The sequence below is a fragment of the Geotrypetes seraphini genome, chromosome 8 (assembly GCF_902459505.1).
Source record: "Geotrypetes seraphini chromosome 8, aGeoSer1.1, whole genome shotgun sequence".
NCBI classification, from domain to species: domain Eukaryota; kingdom Metazoa; phylum Chordata; class Amphibia; order Gymnophiona; family Dermophiidae; genus Geotrypetes; species Geotrypetes seraphini.
Window position 1 is genome coordinate 88,636,443 of NC_047091.1, and position 22,616 is coordinate 88,659,058.

At 42.8% G+C, this 22,616-nt stretch overlaps 1 protein-coding gene across 2 annotated transcripts in view; it reads left to right on the forward strand.

Annotated features, from left to right (window-relative positions):
• Positions 1-18,072, forward strand: part of LOC117365759 (ras-related protein Rab-11B) — a 94,038-nt gene extending 75,966 nt beyond the window's left edge. For both annotated transcript variants that reach the window (XM_033956541.1, XM_033956540.1), the window contains 3 exons: positions 558-751; positions 10,431-10,511; positions 16,960-18,072. In XM_033956541.1, coding sequence (XP_033812432.1) covers positions 558-751; positions 10,431-10,511; positions 16,960-17,105 — 421 coding nt within the window. In that variant the 3' untranslated portion in view covers positions 17,106-18,072. The remainder of the gene's footprint in view (positions 1-557; positions 752-10,430; positions 10,512-16,959) is intronic.
• Positions 18,073-22,616: the final 4,544 nt, after the last annotated feature.

Below are 22,616 nucleotides of genomic sequence, written 5' to 3' on the forward strand. Positions count from 1 at the left end.
CTATTCCATGCATCTACCACCCTTTCTGTAAAAAAAGTATTTTCATAGATTACTCCTGAGCCTATCACCTTTTAACTTCATCCTATGCCCTATTACTCCAGAGCTTCCTTTCAAATGAAAGAGACTCGCCTTGTGCGCATTTACATTACGTAGGTATTTAAACGTCTCTATCATATCTCCCCTCTCCCGCCTTTCCTCCAAAGTATACAGATTGAGATTTTTTAATCTGTCTCCATATGCCTTATGATGAAGACCACGTTCAGTGGACAATTGAAATTGAGGGGGAGGAGGTTAATTCAAAGCTGCACAGGAAACCCCGGGTATACTTACTGAAGACAATCTCTGGCACACAAGGTTTTGTTGGATGACATCACCTTAGAGAGTGGATGTATTACCCTGCATTGTCTATGAAGAATAACAATCATTTGTTTCATCACTACCCCTCCTAAAATGAACATGTACAATTGTGACTACTTAGGTTGTCTAATGATTAAGCCAGCCCTGTTTCAACTCTTCTTTTTGCCCTCATTTTTAACACTTTTTATTGTGGCTTGTAGGTATTATCGTGGCGCAGTGGGGGCCCTGCTGGTTTACGACATTGCCAAACACCTGACATATGAAAATGTGGAGCGCTGGCTGAAGGAGCTCCGTGATCATGCAGACAACAATATTGTCATCATGTTGGTCGGAAACAAGAGTGACTTGCGACACCTGAGAGCCGTGCCCACTGATGAGGCCAGGGCATTTGCAGGTAAATTACCTCTAGGACAGGGGTAAGCAACCCACAGCTTGGGAGCCACACATGGCTCTTTCACCACATGATTGCAGCTCCTCTCTTGCTTCAGCAGGTCAGTGGCAGCGATTCCTATAGCTACCTGCTACTAACCCGGAAGCCTCTCCTTTGCCACATCCCGCCCTCTGTCAGAACTTCCTGTTTCTGCCCGGGCAGCACACAACAGATGAGAGGCTTCCAGGTTAGCAGCAGCCAGCTACAGGAATTGCCGTTGACCCGTTGAAGCAAGAAAGAGCATAATATTTGTGAGTGGGATGGGGTTGGTGGGGGGAAGAAATATGTTGCAGGAGGAATGAGGGAGTGAGAAATGGACATATGGGTGGAGGGGAAGGAGAGATGGTGCATGGGGAGAGAGGGAAACATGGACCAACTCTGTATGGAAATACAGTGTCTAAAGTTTCATTAAATTGCTTTTCTTTATTTTCTGTAAGTACTTGAAGTTTTTGTGTTAAATACATATACCGTATATTTTGGACCACAAGACGCACTTTTCCACCACCAAAAATGGGGTGGAAAAGGGGGTGCATCTTATGGACCGAATACACTGCGCCCCCCCTTAGTACCTTTTTTAGTGGCGGTGGTCCAGCGCGGTCTCCTGGACATCTGCCTTTGTCTTAGAAGAGCGACGCACAATGCAGGAGCGCGACCTTTGCGCTTCCTGCCTGGTTGCATCGCTCTGTGATTGGCTGCAATCAGTTACTGACTGCAGCCAATCACAGAGCGGCGCGGGACCAGGCAGGAAGCGCAAAGGTCATGCTCCTGCATTGTGGATCGCTCTTCTAAGACAAAGGCAGCCTTCCAAGAGACTGCGCTGGACCACCGCCACTAAAAAAGGTATTGGGGGAGCTGTGGGTGGCTTCTGGCAGCTTTGGGCTGTGGGCTTCCCAGCACTAGATGCACCAGACCATCAGATGCTCCTACGTATAGAGGAGGAAAAACCAAGAAGAAAAAAAGTCTGAACCAAAATTTTTTTTCTTGGTTTTTCCTCCTCTACAGGTGGGTGTGTCTTATGGTCCAAAAAATACGGTATACCTATATTGCATTAGAAATCATATCTCAAACCCCCCTTCTCTACCCATTGCGATTCTTTGTAAATCTTGGGTCAAACATTTAGGGTAAAATGGCTCTTTGCTTTAAAAAGGTTGCTGACCCCTGCCCTAGGGTGTCCAGTGCCTAAATGAGGAATTCAGCTATCAATAATTTCTCTGATGATTTTGAAAACAAGAGTAGCAAAAACAAAAAACTCTGTGGAGATGGTGATGTTCAAGATGCAGGCTTTATTAAAAGTACAATTTAATAATCCACACAAGATATATCTAGGACCCAAAGCAGCAAGGCCACAGTTTTGAGTTCCATTTCAGCTAAACCAGAGAAGCAAATTTCAGCAACTTGCTTCTCATAGGTCTTCTGTGTAACCAAATCTCTCCCCTTCAATCTGTTCAAAATTCTGTTGCATGACTTATATTCTGCCAGAGTTGCTATGCTCACATCACCCCTCTCCTCAAGTCACTTAATTGATTCCCTATCAATTTCTGCATACAATTCAAACTCCTCTTATTGACTTACAAGTGCATTCATGCTGCAGCTTTGCAATATCTCTCCTCTCTTTTCTCTCCCTATACTCATTAGGAACTCTAGGCAATTCTCTCCAATCGGTGCCCTTCTCCTCTACTGCCAGTTCTAGACTATGTCCCTTCTCTTGCACTTTATGCCTGGAACAGACTGCCTGAGTCCGTATGTCTAACTCAGTCTCTGATAGCTTTCAAATCTAGACTAAAAGCCTAATTTTTTAAAGATTGCTTTTAACTCCTAATTCCCACTCGCTTGTAAAGCACCCAGGACTGTTTTGTCACTCCCTCAGCCCTACTTGTCCTGTTCGTCTGTTTTAATTAGCTTGTAAGCTCTACCGAGCAGGGACCGTTTCTTGAATGTTTAATGTACAGTGCTGCGTACATCTAGTAGTGCTATAGGAATGATAAGTAGTAGTACCGGTAGTAGTAGATTCAGGGCTTCCTTTACAAAGGCGCGCTAGCGGTTTAACACGCGTAATAGCGTGCGCTAAACTGCTGGACGCGCTAGCCGCTACCGCCTCCTTTTGAGCTGGCGGTAGTTTTTGGCCAGCGCGGGGGTTAGCGCATGATGAAAAGTCATGCGTGTTAACCCCGCTAGCGCGCCTTTGTAAAGGGAGCCCTCAGTTTCTGCCAGAATCACAACTACTGGTTTCAGTTTATCTCTGTGTAGAAGAGCCTCACGATTATTATGCATTACTTTAACAATAGTTAATTTATGTTCTTATATAGCATTTTATGCATACTCTCTCACAAGCATGGAAAACTATTAAACCTAAATTAATTTTAATTACTACAGCTTAGGACAACGTCTCTCAAATTGTGCGCCCAGAAAAGATTTAGGGTATGCCATGAGAGATTCCAGAGTTTTACTTTCTTTTTAAAAATTCCCTTCATAAGTATACACTAGAATAGATGACATGTACATCGTGCACGCAAGAGTCTGTCAATGTTATGAGCATCTGTGTGCGTAAGGACACAACCGCCCAGACAAGCATCATTCTTTGACGTGATTGGTCCTTTAAAACTAATGGCAAGTAATTTGATTTTTATTTTCTATGCAGTAGTTATCCTAACTTGAGCAACAAAGCATTCAAGGCTTTGTTACCGTTTGGATTTTCTTATCTTTGCGAACTTGGATTTTCAGTTCTGACAGAAATTAAATTGAAAAAAGAATGACTGCAGATGGTGGATGATGAAATAAATGCATCTTTGCTTATCTATTATCAAGTTAATTTGCAATAAAAAATGAGCACATCCATCGCGTTGATTAACAATTCTATTCTATCTACTTTAGTTTCACCGTTGTTACAATTACCCATACGTAACTTAAGAACTTTAAATAAATAAGTCTCAAATTTAGGGGTCCTTTTACTAAGGCACGCTAGCCATTTTAGCATGCGTTCATAGACTATAATGGATGCGTTAAGAACATAAGAATAGTCTTACTGGGTCAGACCAATGGTCCATCAAGCCCTGTAGCCCGTTCTCACTGTGGCCAATCCAAGTCACAACCCAAGGTGTAGCAATATTCCATGCTACCAATAGAGGGCAAGCAGTTGCTTCCCCCATGTCTAAAACGGCTAGCTCGCCTTATTAAAAGGACCCCTTAGTTTTATGTTGGTTTTGCAGTTTTATAATTTCAATTATAAAGTGCCACGAAAAATATTTGCTCCGTTTAGTGTACCGGAGCTAAAAAACTTTGAGACACTCTGGCTTAGGAGGTCACAATATGGATAAGTCTGGTCCTGCCAAAAGTGATTTGTGACTTGGTACTTAAGTGTGGGGGGAGAGGACTTCCTTTACTTTTAATTACTTTCCTAACAAAAAGTGTTGTTGCCCTTTCAATTTTTTCCCACTGCTTTTCTACTTCCCCCAAATGTTCCCATCCAGCTGATGTCTCTAGGTATTTCCCCATCTTAACAAAGTTAGTTTTTCTTTTTGAATGAATCCTCTCAACACCACACAAATTGTTGATCACTGAATGCCAGATGATCACCCACAAGATCAGACCTACTCTACCCATTTGTGAGTGCCAGGTCCAGTATGCCCCCTCCTACATTGGCTTTCATTATCGGTTGCTGGAACAGTTCTCTGTGCAGAGAATACAGGATCTCTCTGCTTCAGGATGGCACCACAGCACAGATGTCCCAATCAACATCCGGCATATTGAAATCACCAGTCAATAGTACTTCCCCTTTCTTAGCAATATTGTGAATGTCCTCAATGAAATCACTCTCCCATTTCTTCTACCTGTGTATCATACCAGTGGAAATAGATATGCCATTTCTTCTTTCCAGATTAACCCAACGTGTAGCAAGGCGTGCAGTTCTAGCGATTTAATATAATCTATAACATATATTCCGTCTCTGTTTCTTTGTTTCATGTCCATCCCAAACAGATTAGAGTCCTGTATAACTACATCCCAGATATGACTTTCTGTTAACCATATCACTGTGACTACCACTAAACTCAAGTCTGCCTCTACTATCACAGAACTATATTTACATTGCATTAATATTTATGGATCACTAATATGTGATTTACAATTTAGCCATTTACAATTCTGGCCATATCCAGGGATTACCGGTACATTATTTCATTAGGGTTCATGACTTAGATAACTTGGTTTGTGTTTGTGTAGGTGTATGATTATGGCTTATAGTTAGGAGAGGAGATTGACTATATCTGGTGTTGTAGTCTTGATATTATGGGTTCTGGCATGGGTATCACTTTCCTGGTTTGTAGGGAGCTTGGTCATCTATCAAGATAGGAGAGGTGATTAATGCCTTGTTTGGTTTCTGGTGGTTGTAGCCTGTTGTATATGAGGGGGGGGGGGTAAGGTATGTTCCAAATACTGTAGATAGTTTTTTAGGCCTTGAAGAAAGTTTTGGTAGGAGGGAGGTGGGGTGTTCCTTAATTGTGCTGGTAAAGGATTATACCATTTTGCTGCCAAGTATGGGAAGATTGTAGAGTGAATAGTTTTGTATTTGATTCCTCTAGGAGGGGTACAGATAAAAGACTATTACACAGGTCCTGGACCTGTTGGGCCGCCGTGCGAGCGGACTGCTGGGCACGATGGACCTCTGGTCTGACCCAGCAGAGGCACTTCTTATGTTCTTATGTTCTTATCAGGTTGTATTTGTCTTTGGGAGATATTTTGATTAAATTCAACATGTAGTCTAGAGTTTTGCCATGGAATATTAAAAATATCAGTGTAAATAGTTTAAAAATACACCTTGCTTTGAATGGAAGTCAGTGTAATTCAAGGTCAGGGGTGTCACTTTGTCAAATTTGGTTGCTCAGAAAATACATCTGGCTGATATGTTTTGAATGGTTTTGTATTTTTTTCCATATATTTTCTTTGCATCCTACATAAAGGACATTGCCATAATCTAGTTGAGATCGTACCAGTGACTGAACCAAGATATGAAAATTTTCTTTCGCGAAGCAATGCTGAGTTCGTCTCGGTTTTCTGTGTTATGAATATTTTCATGGTTAATGCTCGCCTTTGTGCCTCCAAGGATAGGTTCTTCTCAAATATAATCCCTAGGATTCTCGGTTCTGATTCCAGTTTCAATGGCGTGTTATGCAGTGTTATTTGAGTGTTGTCATTGGTGGGTTTATCAGTAAAAATTTGGGTTTTTTTCTTTATTTATTTTCAGTTTCTAATATCTGCGTATGAGAAGTGAGGTCTTTCTTGTCCGAGTGTCCTAGTGTTGACATCAGTACGTTGAAAAGTACTGGTGTGATTGGCAAGTCTTGGGTAGGGTTACCAGATTTTACTTTAGTAAAATTCGGACCCCCCCAGACCTGCCCCCAAGCCCACCCAGTCCTGTCTCCACCACACCCTAGCCACGCCCCACTGCCTGCTCTCGTCAGGCAGGAGAGTATTCATGCATGTGCAGATGTGATGCAATGATGTCCTGCCCGATGTGATTTCGAGGAAGCTTTTCAAAACCCAGACAAAGTGCCAGGTTTTGAAAAGTCGTCCGGACTCCTGGACATATCCTCGAAAAGAAGGACATATCAGGTGAAATCCAGACATCTGGTAACCCTAGCCTTGGGGTACTCTGCTTGATGCTGATAATTCTTCTGATCTTTCTCCATTCGTTTTAATGCTGTATCTTCTGTTTGTTAGAAATCCTTCTAGCCAGGTGTGCACTTTACCGCTTATCCCTATAAAGTTTAGGACTGGAAAGTGGCGAATGTTACGCTGATCTTCAAGAAAGGTTCAAAGGGAGATCCGGGAACCTAAAGTCCAGTGAGTCTTGACTTTGGTACCAGGAAAGATGGTAGAGGCGCTGATAAAGGTCCACATCATTGATCACCTTGACGGACACAATCTGATGAGGACCAGCCAGCACGGCTTCAGGAAAGGAAGATCTTGCTTGACAAACTTACTGCACTTCTTCGAGGGAGTAAACAGGCAAATAGACAAGGATGACCCGGTCGACATTGTATATCTAGATTTCAGAAGGTGTTCGACAAGGTCCCGCATGAACGTGTACTTCAAAAAATTGCATGGTATGGAATCGAGGGTGATATACTCACATGGATTAAAAAGTGGTTGGCGGATAGGAAACAGAGAGTGGGGGGTAAATGGACAATACTCGGACTGGAAAAGCGTCATGAGTGGAGTGCCATAGGGTTCGGTGCTCGGGTCCGTGCTCTTCAACATATTTATAAACGACCTGAAAATTGGTACGACGAGTGAGGTGATTAAATTTGCGGACGATGCAAAGTTATTCAGAGTAGTGAGGACACAGGATTGCGAAGACCTACAACGAGACATAAACACACTCAAGGGATGGGCTGCGAAATGACAAATGAGGTTCAATGTGGATAAGTGCAAGGTGATGCATGTCGGTAACAAAAATCATATGCACGAATACAGGATGTCTGGTGCTGTACTCGGAGAGAGCCCCCAGGAAAGAGATTTGGGAGTACTTGTAGACAAGTCAATGAAGCCGTCCACGCAATGCGCAGCGGTGGCAAAAAGGGCGAACAGAATGCTAGGAATGATTAAGAAGGGGATCACAAACAGATCAGAGAAGGTTATCATGCCGCTGTACCAGGCCATGTTGCGCCCCCCACCTGTAATACTGCATCCAACACTGGTCGCAGTACATGAAAAAGGACATAGTACTACTTGAAAGGGTCTAGAGAAGAGCGACAAAAATGGTTAAGGAACTGGAGGAGTTGCTGTACAATGAGAGGCTAGAGAAACTGGGCCTCTTCTCCCTTGAAAAGCGGAGACTGAGAGGGGATATGATTGAAACATTCAGGATATTGAAGGGAATAGACTTAGTAGAGAAAGAGAGATTGTTCACCCTCTCTGAGGTGGAGAGAACGAGAGGGCACTCTCTAAAGTTAAAAGTGGACAGATTCTGTACAAACGTAAGGAAGTTGTTCTTCACCCAGAGAGTGGTAGAAATCTGGAATTCTCTTCCAGAGGCTGTTATAGGGGAAAACACCCTCCAGGGATTCAAGAAAAGGTTAGATAAGTTCTTGTTGAACCAGAACGTACGCAGGTAAGACTAGACTCAAATAGGGTGCTGCATGAGTGGACCACTGGTCTGACCCAGCAGCGGCAATTCTTATGTTCTTATGTAATAGGAGCTGATGGTCCACCACATTTAATGCACTAGCTAAGTCAAATTGTAGAACAAGGACTTCTTGTCCAGTGCTCATGCATGTTCTAATCTCAGCTGTCAAGGGCAATGAGTAGTGTTTCAGTACTATAGTATTTTCTAATAGTATGGTATGTCGTAGTTTATAGTGTTCCAGGTACTATATGATTTGATTTGTTATTATGCTTTCTAATAGCTTGACATGAAGTGTGATTGAAGTTACTGGTCTGTAAATTGTTCATTTCTCCATTTTGATCTGTTAGGATCAAAATGGAGTTAGAATGATTTTAGGAGTTAGGTGTTAGAGTGGAGTTAGGTGTTAGAATGGAGTTAGGTGTTAGAATGATTTTTTCCTAGGTATTTGGGGAGTATTCCTTTTTCTAGTGATGTGAGTATTCCTTTTTCTATTGATGTGAGACTCACCGGTCTGAGACAGCAAACTACAGACTGGTGAGTCTCACATCAATAGTGTGCAAACTAATGGAAACTCTAATCAAACGCCAATTGGATACGATCCTGAACGAGGAGAATCTACGGGATCCCTGTCAACATGGATTTACTAAGGGGAGATCCTGCTAATCCAACCTGATCAGCTTCTTTGACTGGGTGACGAGGAAGCTGGATGTTGGGGAGTCCCTGGACATCGTATACCTGAACTTCAGTAAAGCATTCGATAGCGTACCACACCGCAGGTTGCTGAGCAAGATGAGTTCTATAGGATTGGGCAACACATTGACGAAATGGGTTGGGAACTGGCTTGGAGGTAGGCTTCAGAGGGTAGTGGTGAACGGCACCCCTCCGAAATGATGGAAGTAATCAGTGGAGTGCCGCAGGGCTTGGTCCTGGGCCCGATCCTATTCAACATCTTTATAAGAGACTTGGCAGAAGGGTTGTGAGGTAAAATAACATTATTCGCCAATGATGCCAAACTGAGCAATGCAGTGGGCAAAAGCACAACAGACATAAATTCAATGTCCGACAACATGATGCACGACCTACTCCTACTGGAGCGCTGGTCTAGGTCCTGGCAACTTAGCTTCAATGCCAAAAAATGCAAAGTCATGCACCTGGGCAGCCAAAATCCATGCAAGACTTACACCCTTAATGGCGAGATCCTAACAAGAACTGAAGCAGAACGAAGAATTAGGGGTGATCGTCAGTGAGAACATGAAGACTGCCAATCAAGTGGAGCAAGCTTCATCCAAGGCAAGGCAAATCATAGGTTGCATACGCAGGAGTTTTGTCAGCCGTAAGCCTGAAGTCATTATGCCATTGTATAGATCCATGGTGAGGCCCCACCTGGAATACTGTGTGCAATTCTGGAGGCCGCATTACCGTAAGGAAGTGCTGAGACTGGAGTGGGTCCAGAGAATGGCCACCCGGATGGTCTTGGGACTCAAGGATCTCCCGTACGAGGAACGGCTGGATAAGTTGCAGCTGTACCCACTCGAGGAACGCAGAGAGAGGGGTGACATGATCGAGACATTCAAGTATCTCACGGGCCGCATCGAGGTGGAAGAAGATATCTTCTTTTTCAAGAGTCCCGCAGCAACAAGGGGGCATCCGTGGAAAATCAGGGTTGGGAAACTGCACAGGGACACCAGGAAATTCTTTTTCACTAAAAGGGTGGTTGATCGCTGGAATAGTCTTCCACTTCAGGTTATTGAGGCCAGCAGCGTGCCTGATTTTAAGGCCAAATGGAATAGACACATGGGATTTATTCAAAGAGAAAGGTAGGGGAGGTCATTGGGGAGGGCAGACTAGATGGGCCGTGGCCCTTATCTGCCGTCTATTTCTATGTTTCTATGTTAGCCAGTCTAATAGATAGTTGTAGTACATTTTTTATTGATTTTTTTTGGTAGTAAAATTGGGCAGATATCAAAATGAGCACTGAGATTTGGGTTATTTGGGTAGTAATCTTATTAACTCTGTTTCTATGATTGGGAAGAATTCCTCCAAGGACCTATCTGTACGGCTTTTTGTTTGTGAAGGGTCTTCTCTCTCTTTTGTTTTTGTAATGTTTCCTAGTACTTCTATGCAGTTCGCTGCATTTCCTTTGTTAGTTCTGATGTGGTGTACTTTTACTTTGAAAAAGGTTGCCAGTTCAGCTGCTATTGGGGTATTTGTTGATTTGGTTGTTAATATAAACCAAGATTTTTGGGCCTCAAAATAGGGTTGTCTGTTTATATTCGAACCTCCTTTGGATGATGGTACATTTTTTCCTTCCCTCCCCACCAGTAGTGGGCCAACAATGCTATTTTCCATCCGTCCAGATGCCCGGCCCTGCTATCCTTCACCCCCCTTCCCATGACCAGTACAGCTCTCTCACCCCCTCCCAATGACCAGCACTGCTATCCCACTGATGACCATTGTTATTGCCTCTAATTTACTAAAAGCAGTATGTTTTAACTGTGAACTATGTATGTTTTTTTCCAGAAAAGAACAACTTGTCATTTATTGAAACATCAGCTTTGGACTCAACTAATGTAGAAGAAGCATTCAAAAATATTCTGACAGGTAAAGCCTCTTCCTATACTGGGGTTATGCTCAGGCGAAGCCCTCCAACTCCCTACTCCCAACAAGTAGACTTTTTCCTTGTGCCAACATAGTATTTCTCTTCCTTCCCACCCCCTTGTGATCACATGCTAACAGGTGAAATTCCTCTTTCATGGGATTTTACCCTAGTAGGTCAAGTCTTCTCTCCATAGGGTCCCCTCTGACAGGGTAAGTCTTTCTTCCATTCCTCAGGCCTCACCCAGACAACTCTGACTGGTACACTGAACTATTCTGTAACATTCTTCAAGGATGTCTGGTTACAGGAATGTTCAGCCTGATCCTGTTTATGTTCCTGCAGTTATAACTGAAACACACTTTTATTTGTCATCAAAAACAAAGTAGGTACATACATTTATCACAAACACTAATATAGGGGAGCTGCAGCAAGTAGTTGACAGGTAAAACATCAAGAAATTCCAACCTTTGGAAGAACTTATTTCTTGGTTACCATCACACAGGACAACTTTCTGATTATCCTAACACTCAGCAATCCCCTTCTGTATATTACAGGCTTTCTTCTGCAGGTGATAGTTGGGCACAGTTCTTAATTCCTGTCCTTGACTCAAGTGCCAGAAAACAGACCTAAATTATTAGTGTGCCTGAACTGTGCAAATTAGTCTGTTTTGTGTTTTTTCCAGAAGATTATGTACTTTAATTTAGTGTTTAACATTAGTTTACGCACAGCTAGAAAAATTAATCCCAAAGAGCGCATTTGTAGTTTTGCAAAGGTCTTTTCAGTTAGGCAGTTAGAAACTACTCTTTTATTTTGTTGCTTTTCAGTTAAACAATAGTGCCTGATTAAAAGGAAATATTAAAAGGGCAGGATTAGTGCAAGGTGCAGCTTGACATCACTTTCACTTTAGAAGTACAGCTAACAAAAAAGTAACCCAGACTTCAACTGCTCTTTGTCCTGAAGAGGTGCTGAGTAAGGATCTACTAAGGGGAATATCTTACCTGCCGACATTCAAACTTGGGAAAAGTTAAACTTGGGCTTCAGTAAGTTATTTAATTGTCCTTCTCTGTTACTTTTTTAGTTCAGTACTCTGCTTTTTCAGCAGTCAGTTTAGGCAATAGCATAGCCTTTAGAGCAGGGGTGTCAAAGTCCCTCCTTTAGGGCTGCAATCCAGTCGGGTTTTCAGGATTTCCCCAATGAATATGCAAGAGATCTATTAGCATACAATGAAAGCTGTGCATGCAAATAGATCTCATGCATATTCATTGGGAAAATCCTGAAAACCCGACTGGATTGCGGCCCTAAAGGAGAGACTTTGACACCTCTGCTTTTAGAGTCTCAGAGCCTAATTCTCTAATATCACGGGTAACATCCATTGAGTTGCTGTAGTGCCGGCAAATTGTCAGATTTCAAAATGGTGATCAATGTTGAAACAATTTTGCATGCAAATGAGTTTCATGGAGATCCACCTTAATCCCATCCAAAAGTGACTAACATATGCACAGAGCTGGCAGGGGAAGCCCCAAACCAGTCTCTTGCTGCTCAGTTCAGGGCAGGAAGACGTTTTTTTTAAATGGGCATAGATGGTATACGTGTGTTACATACATATACAAAATCTGTCCCCATGCTAAAAAGTTATGCTGCCACCCCCCCCCCCCCCGACGGCTCCCTCCTGACGACAGCCCCTGAACAACAACAAAAAAAATTGGCCGCCCACCCGGTCCCCCCTCCTCTTTGTGAATATCGTCAGGAGGAATGCTTGCTCCCCTCCTGCCTTGGTGGCCACCCAGACCCCTCTTGACTCCCTCCCTCCACCTTCCTTGAAGTTTGGCAGGATGCACTGGGAAGGGGAAGGATATTGAGAGTATGAAGCCTTGTTAATCCCAAACTCGTCTTGATGCCGATAGTGCACAGAGTTGGGGCAAAAGCTTGTTGTGTAATAATTAATAGAGCTCCCTGACGTAGCCTGTTATATGGTGAAACAAGGACCTTGTTGGAGAATATAGGAGAATACAACGCTGGCTGTGAGATTGAAAGAACAGAAGCTGAGAGAACATTGTAGCATGCAACATGAAGGCGAAGACCAGTCATTGAGTTAAGTGGCAATTGTTTTTCTTTTCCCTGTGCACAGTGGTGGACTTTTTGTCCAGTTGTAAAGTCATATTTAGTTTAAGTGGAGTTTTTTGCCTATGATAAGACTATGAACGGCTTGAAATCCTAAGTAGATTGTTGTTTCTCCACATGTTGGTCAAATGTGGGTTTTCTAAGGACGTGCCCACTACTGGCTAATAACATACAAGTGTCTGTATATTTTAGAAAATAATATTGTTATCAATAATTTAATTCTTGAGAAATATTTAAATACCTACATGGCATAAATGTGCATGAGGCTAGTCTCTTTAATTTGAAAGCAAGCTCTAAATAAGAGGACATAGGATGAAGTTAAGAGGTGATAGGGTCAGAAGTAATCTAAGGAAATACTTTTTTGCAGAAAGGGTGGTAGATGTGTAGAATAGTCTCTTGGTAGAGGTGGTGGAGACAGTGTCTGAATTCAAGAAAGCGTGGGACAGGCACATGGGATCTCTTAGGGAAAGGAGGAGATAGTGGATGCTATGGATGGGCAAACTGGATGAGCCATTTGACCTTCATCTGCCTTCATGTTTCTTTTTTTGACATTCTGAGAATCAGATCTTTGTGGCCCTCTAGGACCAAAATGCTGAACTTCTAATATAAACCTAACTATGTTAAAATCTACACAAATGGGTACTCTAGCATTTCACTATGGAAATACTTTACTCTTCCCCAGTCTTACTGGTCATCCAAAGTTAGCTGATCTCGTGAGTTCTGTGAAAAAATTAGCAAGATATGAGAATATTTCTAGTACTATTACTTTTGATGTCATCCAACAGTTCCAAAACCTTTAAGAGGAAAGCAAGTTCAATACAAATACTTCTTTATAATGTGACAGTTAGAAAGGTGACAACAAACCCCGTATATAAATATTTAATTTTTGACTGTAGTCCTTCAGTTATTCTGGTAACCAGCAACTGTAATACCTCCAACAGCTTTTCCTTATGCTGTTCACCTGTGTGCTGAAATGCCACAGGGCTGGAAATGTAATCTGCCAGAAGCATTTATCATTATCATTGCCCCCTTCCACCTCTCTTTTCCCAACCTACCCACCTCCAACCCCCCCCCCCGACCTACACTCCCCCCTCTCTCTTCTAACTTCAACTACTTCCTTGCTCCTAATATTGTTCAATTGTTTTCGAACCACTTGTAATTTATTGCTTGCTTCTAATAGTGTTCAATTGTTTTTAAACCACTTGTAATTTTTTTTGTTAATCTAATGTAAACCGCCTAGAACTCCTTGGGTATGGCGGTATACAAAAATAAAGTTATTATTATTATTATTATCTGGTGTGTCATTTGTAAAGTGTCCATACCAAATCTAAAAATTATCATATCATTGTGCCTAACAGTTTAAATGCTAGTGTCCATAAAAATCCATCGAAAACGTGCATATATATAAAACACATGCTAACACTTGGCCTTCACATCGCTCCTGTAGCTCCTTTAGTTCCAACAGCTGTGGAAATAGCATAGGTCCGATGAAGCTTAGGGACCCATAATCTTGATCAAAGGGCCAGAAACGTCAGCAAAATTGATTTATGGGGCACACTGGCCCAGTAAACAAAAAAGACAAGCAAAAGACAAGCCTCGGTCCAATAGCAAAATAAAGAAAAAAAGAGGCAAGTGAGATGTCTAAAACCAACCAAGGAAACTACATTTATTAGTCCACAATCAAAATCCAACAGGGATAAACTTACTCAGCAGTAGTGGACCCAGTCATCGTCACAGGAGAAAACTGGCCCATGTACCTTATAGATCAGGGGTGGCCACACTTTTTGGGCCTGCGAGCTACTTTTAAAATGACCAAGTCAAAATGATCTACTAACAATAAAATTAAAAAAAACACAAAGCACTCTGTATGCAGAGAAAATGTTAATTATCATTTATATTCCGCGGGTTTTCAAAGAGGTCAAGGCAGATAACTTTATGCAATGTCACCTCAGGAACAACTATACAAAAATAGACAAATATACCCCCTCCCTTTTTACTAAACCATGATAGCGCTTTTTAGCGCCGGGAGCTGCGCTGCTCTCGATGCTCATAGGCTCCCTGCGCTAAAAAATGCTATTGCGGTTTAGTAAAAGGGGGCCATAGTACAAAATGTAGACAGCAGATAAAAATTCTCAAAACCGACACATTTTGATCACTAAATTGAAAATAAAATTATTTTTCCTACCTTTGTTGTCTGGTGATTTCATGAGTCTCTAGTTGCACTTTCTTCTTCTGACTGTGCATCCGATATTTCTTCCCTTCTTTCAGCCTCCTGTATGCTTCCTCTCCTCCAGACCTCATTCCCTCCCCCAACTTTTTCTTCCTCTCTCCCTGCCCTCCTCCCCTTTCTTGCTTTCTCTCTGTCTTTCTTTCTGTCTCCCTGCCCTCTTTATTTTTGTATGTCTGTCTTTCTCTCTCCATGCCCCCTTTCTTTCTGTCTCCATGTCTTTCTCTCTCCATGCCCTCCCCAAGCCACCGCTATCGGGGAACAGGCCACTACTGCCGCAGCCATCGGGGAACAGGCTGCTGCCATAAAGAGGACACTGAAGCATCGGACCGACCAACCTTCCCCACCCGACATAAATTCTAACGTCGAGTGAGGAACATTGGTCAGCCCGGCACTTCAGCATCCTCTTTACATAGTCGGGAAGCAGGTAGAACGGAAGGCAACACAGGTTTGCAAAGAGAGAAGAATTGCTCTCCAAACAAGATAGAAAATGCATAGCTCATTATTACATTCATGAAATTTATGGCATCATTCCTGAACGACAGATCCCAGAAAGTTCTACTAGGGAAATCCTTATCTGAACCCAAACCACTCCACTATAGAGAGCCTCAGGGAGCCTTACTATCACCACTCCTCTTCAATCTCTATGTCAAACCAGTACTAGACATAGTGGAAAAACACCGAATCAGAATCCACTATTTCGCAGATGACTTACAACTCTACCTCCCACTAGGCCAACACTGAGACACACAAATCAAAAATCTCCAGTCTTGCTTAACTGAAATAAAGACTTGGATGACCGGGGACAAGTTACAGTTAAATGAGTCCAAGACAGAACTTCTCTGGATCCACAAAGATCTTTGCATATACCCCCTTCTATCCTTATCCTGGGGCACAAACACCCTTACACCCAAGGATAACGTCCGCAGCCTAAGAGTAACTCTCGACTCAAACTTATCAATGACAGATCACTTATCCAAACTAGTATCTTCCTCCGGGTCCCCAGTCCGGCTGGCAAGCCCACCATCCTTGGAATGGCGGGCCTAGGGCCTGATTGGCCCAGGCGCCTAATGACCCACCCATAGAAGGGGCCATAGGCGCCTGGGCCAACCGGATTGGCATCCTGGCAGCCACCAATCTCCCTCCCTCCATTCCTGAAGCAGCAGAGTTGGTCCTGACAACCACTCCAAACCCAATCAGCTTCCCTCCCCTCCAGCTGCCGAAGCATCGCAGCTTCCACCAATCTCCCGCCCTACAGCTCCTGGAGCATCATGGGAGCCACCAATCTCCCTCCCCCGTTCCTGAAGCAGCACAGCTGGTCGGTCCTTCATTCCTGAAGCCCAGCTGGTCCTGACAACCCCCCTCCTTCCTCCCTCACCCGACGATGTAGTAGCAGCTGGCGAGCAGAGGAAGCACCAGTAAACAGGCAGCTTCCTGCCAGCCCCAGCAAGGCCTTTCCTCTGTCGCATCACAACCAAAGGCGGAAGAGAAAGTGATCAAGATAGAAGGGAACTTGATGCTTGACCTACAAGTGGGGGTGGGGGGGATGATAGAGTGAGGTGGGAAGGAAGACCCAACCATCTTTACAATAACTCTCAAATAACCAGAAACTACAGTTATCTGACATCCACCAATCCCCATGGGTGCTAGATAACTGAGATTCTACTGTACTTTCAAAGTGTTATGCATTAATAGTGCCTGAAGAACAAATTTATAAATCAGTATACAACGCATCTGAATGATTAAAATCTGAATTACATAAACAAGCTTTTCATGGTGTTATAGAGGGTAGTTTCCAGCATGATACCTTTGGAAAACCCTGGTGAGGAACAAGCTGTACCTGGTCCTTCTCCTCCTCTCTACTATGAAAAAGACTAGAGCAAATGGCCAAAATCACAAAGGGCAGCTGCTTACCATATTCTCAGAATAAGATTTAAAAAAATCTTCTTTCTTCTGTCCATAGTATACTGTGGCACTCTCAGGCAGCACTTGCCTCTGTGGAAACTAAGCTTCTCAGAAGGATAGCAGAGAAGTGCATTGGAGTAGGGAGCATAAAACCGTTTCTCCTCACTGATCACTTTTATCTCGATCCTTTCCTTTTGCAGAGATTTACCGCATAGTGTCACAGAAGCAGATTGCAGACCGCTCCGCCCACGATGAATCTCCTGGTAACAATGTGGTGGACATCAGCGTACCTCCCACAACGGATGGACAGAAATCCAGCAAACTGCAATGCTGCCAAAACCTGTGACCCATTAGCATCACTTTCTGTCCCTCATGCCACCTCTCATTCTCTCTGCTAGTGCTGGAATAACACAGCAGTGCCACCAGAACCTATGGCTCTTTGGAAATGTTGCCTGTCTCGCTCGCTGTCTCTTATCTTGTCTGAAAGCATTGGACTAACACTGTAGTGCTATCAAAAACTGTGACCAGTTGGCACCACTGTTGCCGCCCATCTCCTCCCCCTCTTCTCATCCTAGATACCAGCACTCCAGTAACACTTCTGTGCTAGTACAATGTGTAACTTGGTGGTTCTGTCTTCCAGCAATGGAGCAACACTGCAGTGCTGCTGCTGCTCCTTCTCCTCCATCAGTGTTCCTGTCTGTTAACAGTGGAATAGAACGCCGTGTCCTCCATAACAAAAAAGTCACACCCTGCATCTGCAGCTCCTGTGAAAGCCCAGCCCGGTCTCTTTAAGAACATGCTGTGTTGAGCCTCATGACATCTTTGGATCGAGCAGTTTTTCCCAACCCAACTCTAGCTTAGCTGGAATCTTAGATCCAGTCCTGTGATTTTCTAAACCCAATCCCAATTGCATTCTAGTTCATGAACCTACTTATAGCAGAGACTAATAGAAGAAAAGCAGAATTGGATCTGAGGCTCCGGCTGGTCTGGAGTAAAGTAAACTCCTCTTCCCCAATATGGCAGTAACCACAGGTCTGCAACAAGGCCTAGCTGTGATCATATAGAACAGAATGATAAAGACTCAGTTCCAGTGCTGCCAACCAAGACTTCTAAGTCATGAGATTTCACTTCAGCCCTAGTTTTCTGCCTGTCATTTTAGTGCTTGTAACAAAGCCCAGAATCCATTAAAACTGAAGGTCTCTAACATGGCCTGGAGTGAGGTTGGCTGCACAATTTTTAATTTCTCTGTTTTAGTTTTGATCCACAAACTGGATTCTGAACCTCAGTGAAATAAAAATAAGCTGTGATAGACACAGTTGCTTGGGGGTTTTTTTTGTGATAACGTCTCAAGAGTGTCTGGCCTTGTTTGGAGTATGTGATTAAGGGAAATGCATAAAAAAGTAAACCAATACCAACAAGACTGCATGTTCCAAACTTCACTTCAATTCAAATTAACAAGTGTGGTGGAGAAAACGACCTCCGTGATCCACCCGAGGCAACTTGTGTGTCCTTTAACCCAGGTTAGGACGTGCACACTGCCAATTGACTAAATCTGTATCTTCCATCAGTTGAAAAACTTCCACCTTATATTATATAAAAATATACTTGTCTATATTATTGAAATACTAGTTTTTTAGCCCGTTACATTAACGGGTGTTAGCAGCCCTTCTTCCTTACTTTTTTCTCCCCTCTGTCCAGCAACACCACCCCCTTTCTCTGCTCCCACTGTCTAGCAGTAGGCCTTTCCCCTTACTTTTACCTCCCCCCCTGTCTAGCAGCATCTCTTCCCTGCTCCCCCTGTCCAGCAGTAACTATTCTCCCTTCCTTTTATCTTCCCCCTGTCCAGCAGCACCATTTGTTCCAAATTCCAGCAGTCTCTCCCTATCATCAGGCCCTCTCCTCCTCTTCCCATTGCCGCGTTTTTGTTTTTTTTCATTGAGGCCGGCTTCCAACCTGCTGGAACTGTTGCGTGCGCTCCGCAAATAGAATACGGCCATGGAGGCACACATCACGGTGGCAGGGATTACGGTCTCCTATGTGCGCATGCAAGCTTAGGGTTTTATTATAGAGGATATGGGGTATGAAAGAACACTTATCTGAGCAATGATCCCAATGGGAGCCCATTTCAGGGGATACCAGAGTGCTCAAAATTAAGTCCTAAAAGCTCTGTACAGTACATGCTTCCCAAAGTATATTTATTATATACTGCAAGGGGAGTGGAGGTTTGATGCAGATCCAGTGCATTGGCAGTGTTCAGGTCCTAAAGGGGTTAAAGGACACAGAAGTTGCTTCGGATGAATCACGGAAGTCTTTTCCTCCATCACAATTGTTAATTTGCTTTGTAGTGCGTTTCAAACCGGCAATCTTGTTGGCACTAGTTCAGAGCATGGCCAGGAGGTAACAACTCATAACATATCAACATTTTCAAACTAACTGAGCTCTGGAATGAGTTACCGCTTTCACTTAGAAGTCTAGGTCCCTTTGTTTTATTTCGGAAATCTCTGAAAACTTTCTTTTTTGCTAAACGCTTTGGAAACTAAGCCATTCTAGATTTCATTCTTCTTTTATATTTATGTACTATACTTACATTATTGTAAACCGAGTCAAGCAACTTTTGGTTGAAGACCCAGTCTATAAAATTAAGTTTTATTAGTTAGTTGGAAATGATGGAACCTGCATGGTCCATCCAGTCCTCCCAACAAGGCAATCAGAGATGCAAATACCACTCTGTGGAAGTTACACTCCTCATTAAGCACTACTATGGCAAAAGGGCAGTCAGCAATTCACTACCATGCTAACCCCAGACAGACCATTATATATGATGCAGTCTTGGAGCACAGTACCATAACAGCAGGTCTATAGTCTGAAGAGTGGCTTAATTTTTTGACTGCAGCATAGTCACATTCATTATCAACATGATTAACCAACAATATTGCTAACATTTTACTTATTTCAACCTTAAGATGTCGTCCTTCTCCCCCCACCCCCCAACTTTGAGATACACAGCACCTGCTCTCATAGCAAATGAGGGACAAAGAGCTCCCTCTAATATAGTGATATAAGCCCTAAATACCCGAGTCCAAAGTATATATTTCACTAGTAAATACTCGTATATGAGACTCGCAAGAAGGAGTTGCTTGGTCACCTTTTAACAAAAATGGTGAGCATCAAAATATTTAGGCATCATAGACAGAAAAACCTCTCTTTCACGCAATCGTAATATGGTATAGATTCCGTCGTGGATATATAATTTAAAATGTGTATTGTTGTTTATAAGATCTGGAGAAGCCCCCTCGTATTTGTTAGACCTAGTGGCTCCGTTGCAAGGATTGTCTATGAGATATAAGGTTCCAAATCGATCTATTGCCTTTTCCAGTGTTAGAAACGAAACTTTAAATCTGTCACACAACTTTTCAATTCAGTGTCATATGACTGAGCTCTGGAACCAACTCCTCTTCTTTTTGAGATCCTGCAATCGTTATGTAAGCTTGCTGCTCATCGTTTTTGTCGAAAGGTGTCCAAGCATCTGAAGTCTTTTTTTCCTCTCCTTCCTGCAAGTCTCATATTATTACAAGTGAAATATCTAATTTGGACAGCAGCATTTAAGGCTTATATTAAAATACATGTAACAATTATCTTTCTTTGCCATTTTCAGGACGCAGACTATAGAAGGCTGCTGGGAAATCCAGACGGAGAAAACCATGAGCTGTAAGTTTAGAAAACACACTGAAAAACAGGGCCTGCCCAGATGGTAAAAGTTGTGTATTTCTATGCAGAAGCACCATGGTTTGATTCTTGGGTCAGAACCTCTGCTGCCTGGATCAGCCAGGATTAGGGATCCTGGAAGGACAGCATTCACAGAAAGTGGGAATTATGGTCACTACACAAGTGTGGCACTTGGATGGTTAAAGTCCAGACTATGTAGTCTGTAAGGTGCTAGGCTATATGAGCCCCAGCCCAGGATGATTACTGCAATGACCAAAAATGTGTTGGGAGTGGGATATAAAAATAGGGGTGGGGGTATCCCTGAATAGCACATGTGAAGGCTCATGCTGCCAGATCCCAAACAGGTTTTGATTGAACTGGGGAGAATAAGAAGTAGAACATTTGGGTTTAAAACATCACACTGAAGAACTATCTGGAAATCAGGTTGAGATCTTCAGGGTGAGGCCCCAGAGGATGAAATGAGCAGATATCTGAAAAACATTTATCAATTTGTGCTGCACCAAGGCACTATGAGAGCCAGCTGAAATTAATCCAGTTATATACCTAACTTTCCCAGAAACAAATTAAGGGTGGAGATTCCCCAAAATTAGTGTAATGCTCCAGATAAAAATAAATAAGACCCAAAACTAGAAGGCATGAATTGAGGTTACGGTGTGGTAGACAGGGGTAATGAAAGGAAATTCTTTTTCACGGAGAGAATGCTAAATGCCTAGAACGCCCTCCCGGGGGAGGTGATTGAGAGGAAAACGGTGACAGAATTTTAAAAAAAGCACGGGATGAACACAGAGGATCTCTAATTAGAAAATGAATGGTATAAAACAAACTTAAGGCCGGTACTGGGCAATTCTGCATGGTCTGTGTTCCATATATGGTGATTTGGTTTAGGATGAGCTGGGGAGGGATTTGATAGAAGCTCCAGTGACAGCATGATTAGGATAGGCTGGAGTGGGCTTCAATGGCAACGAGAACCTAAAGACAGTGCCGGGCGGACTTCTATGGTCTATTGCCCAGAAATAATAAAGAAAAGACAATTTAAACATGAATGTAAAATGAGTACGAGTATATGCTAGGTAACTATAGAACACTTAGCCTAATATTGGTACTAAAAGCTGTCATTAAAAAAATAAAACCCAGGCTGGTTGCACACTTGGAATACATGTAAAAACTAATGAAGAGCAGTAGGAGTTCCAGAGCAGGTCCTGCTCCATCACCTTTACAGGTTTGTTTCATTGTTTTTCACAATATCTGTGAATATTTGGATTTGAAAGGTTGCTATTTGATTGGTGATCATAGCCATCAGAACTAGGGACTAATTTAGTACAAGAAACAAATACAAAAAAACATCAAACCAAAAGGGATAGAGAAAAGTGTATAGCACAGCATATGTCCAATAAGACAATGCATAACTCTGGGACATGCAAGGAAAAGGGACAAATTCTCAAATCTCACTGCTAAAAAAAACCTCGCATTCACATGCAAATGAGGTTTGCGGAGGGTCGCCTAATTTCAATGGGATCAATCGCTGGTGATAGTGATTAGCACATGTGCAGAATAGTCCATGGAAAGAGAATGCACATGTGCCAGGAAAAGCTATGCCGTAGACACACATGTCATAGGATAAGGATGGGTGGATAGGAGGGGCAGAGAACTACCAGCAAATGATAACATCGTTGTGTAAATCATAGGCATGCCAATGCTATTGAATGGAGGGGAAGGGGGGGGAGCAATCATCAGCTTTCAATGAATATGCGCATAAGATATGCCTTAATACAAGTGCTTGAGATGCATGCTTTTGAAATTTTTTACCCATTATTATAATTTAATAATGTGTTTTCTTTTAATTTTTATCATGAGCCACATCCAGATACACGAGCCTGGGATGCGCTTTTCACAGTACCAGCAACCCAGGACCAGTCAGTGATTTGGGTCATTACAACCTGGCGCTTCATTTGGAGAATCAGCCAGCAATGATAGCGAATCACCCAGAGTACTCATTTTAATATTAATGACCTAATTGTACTACATTTGCATGGCAATCTGAGGTTGATAGGAAGCTCAGAAAAGACCACGGTGAGCTGTTCTGAGAATCAGGTAGTAAATTACTGGCATGCTAAACCGGCTGGAACTGGTT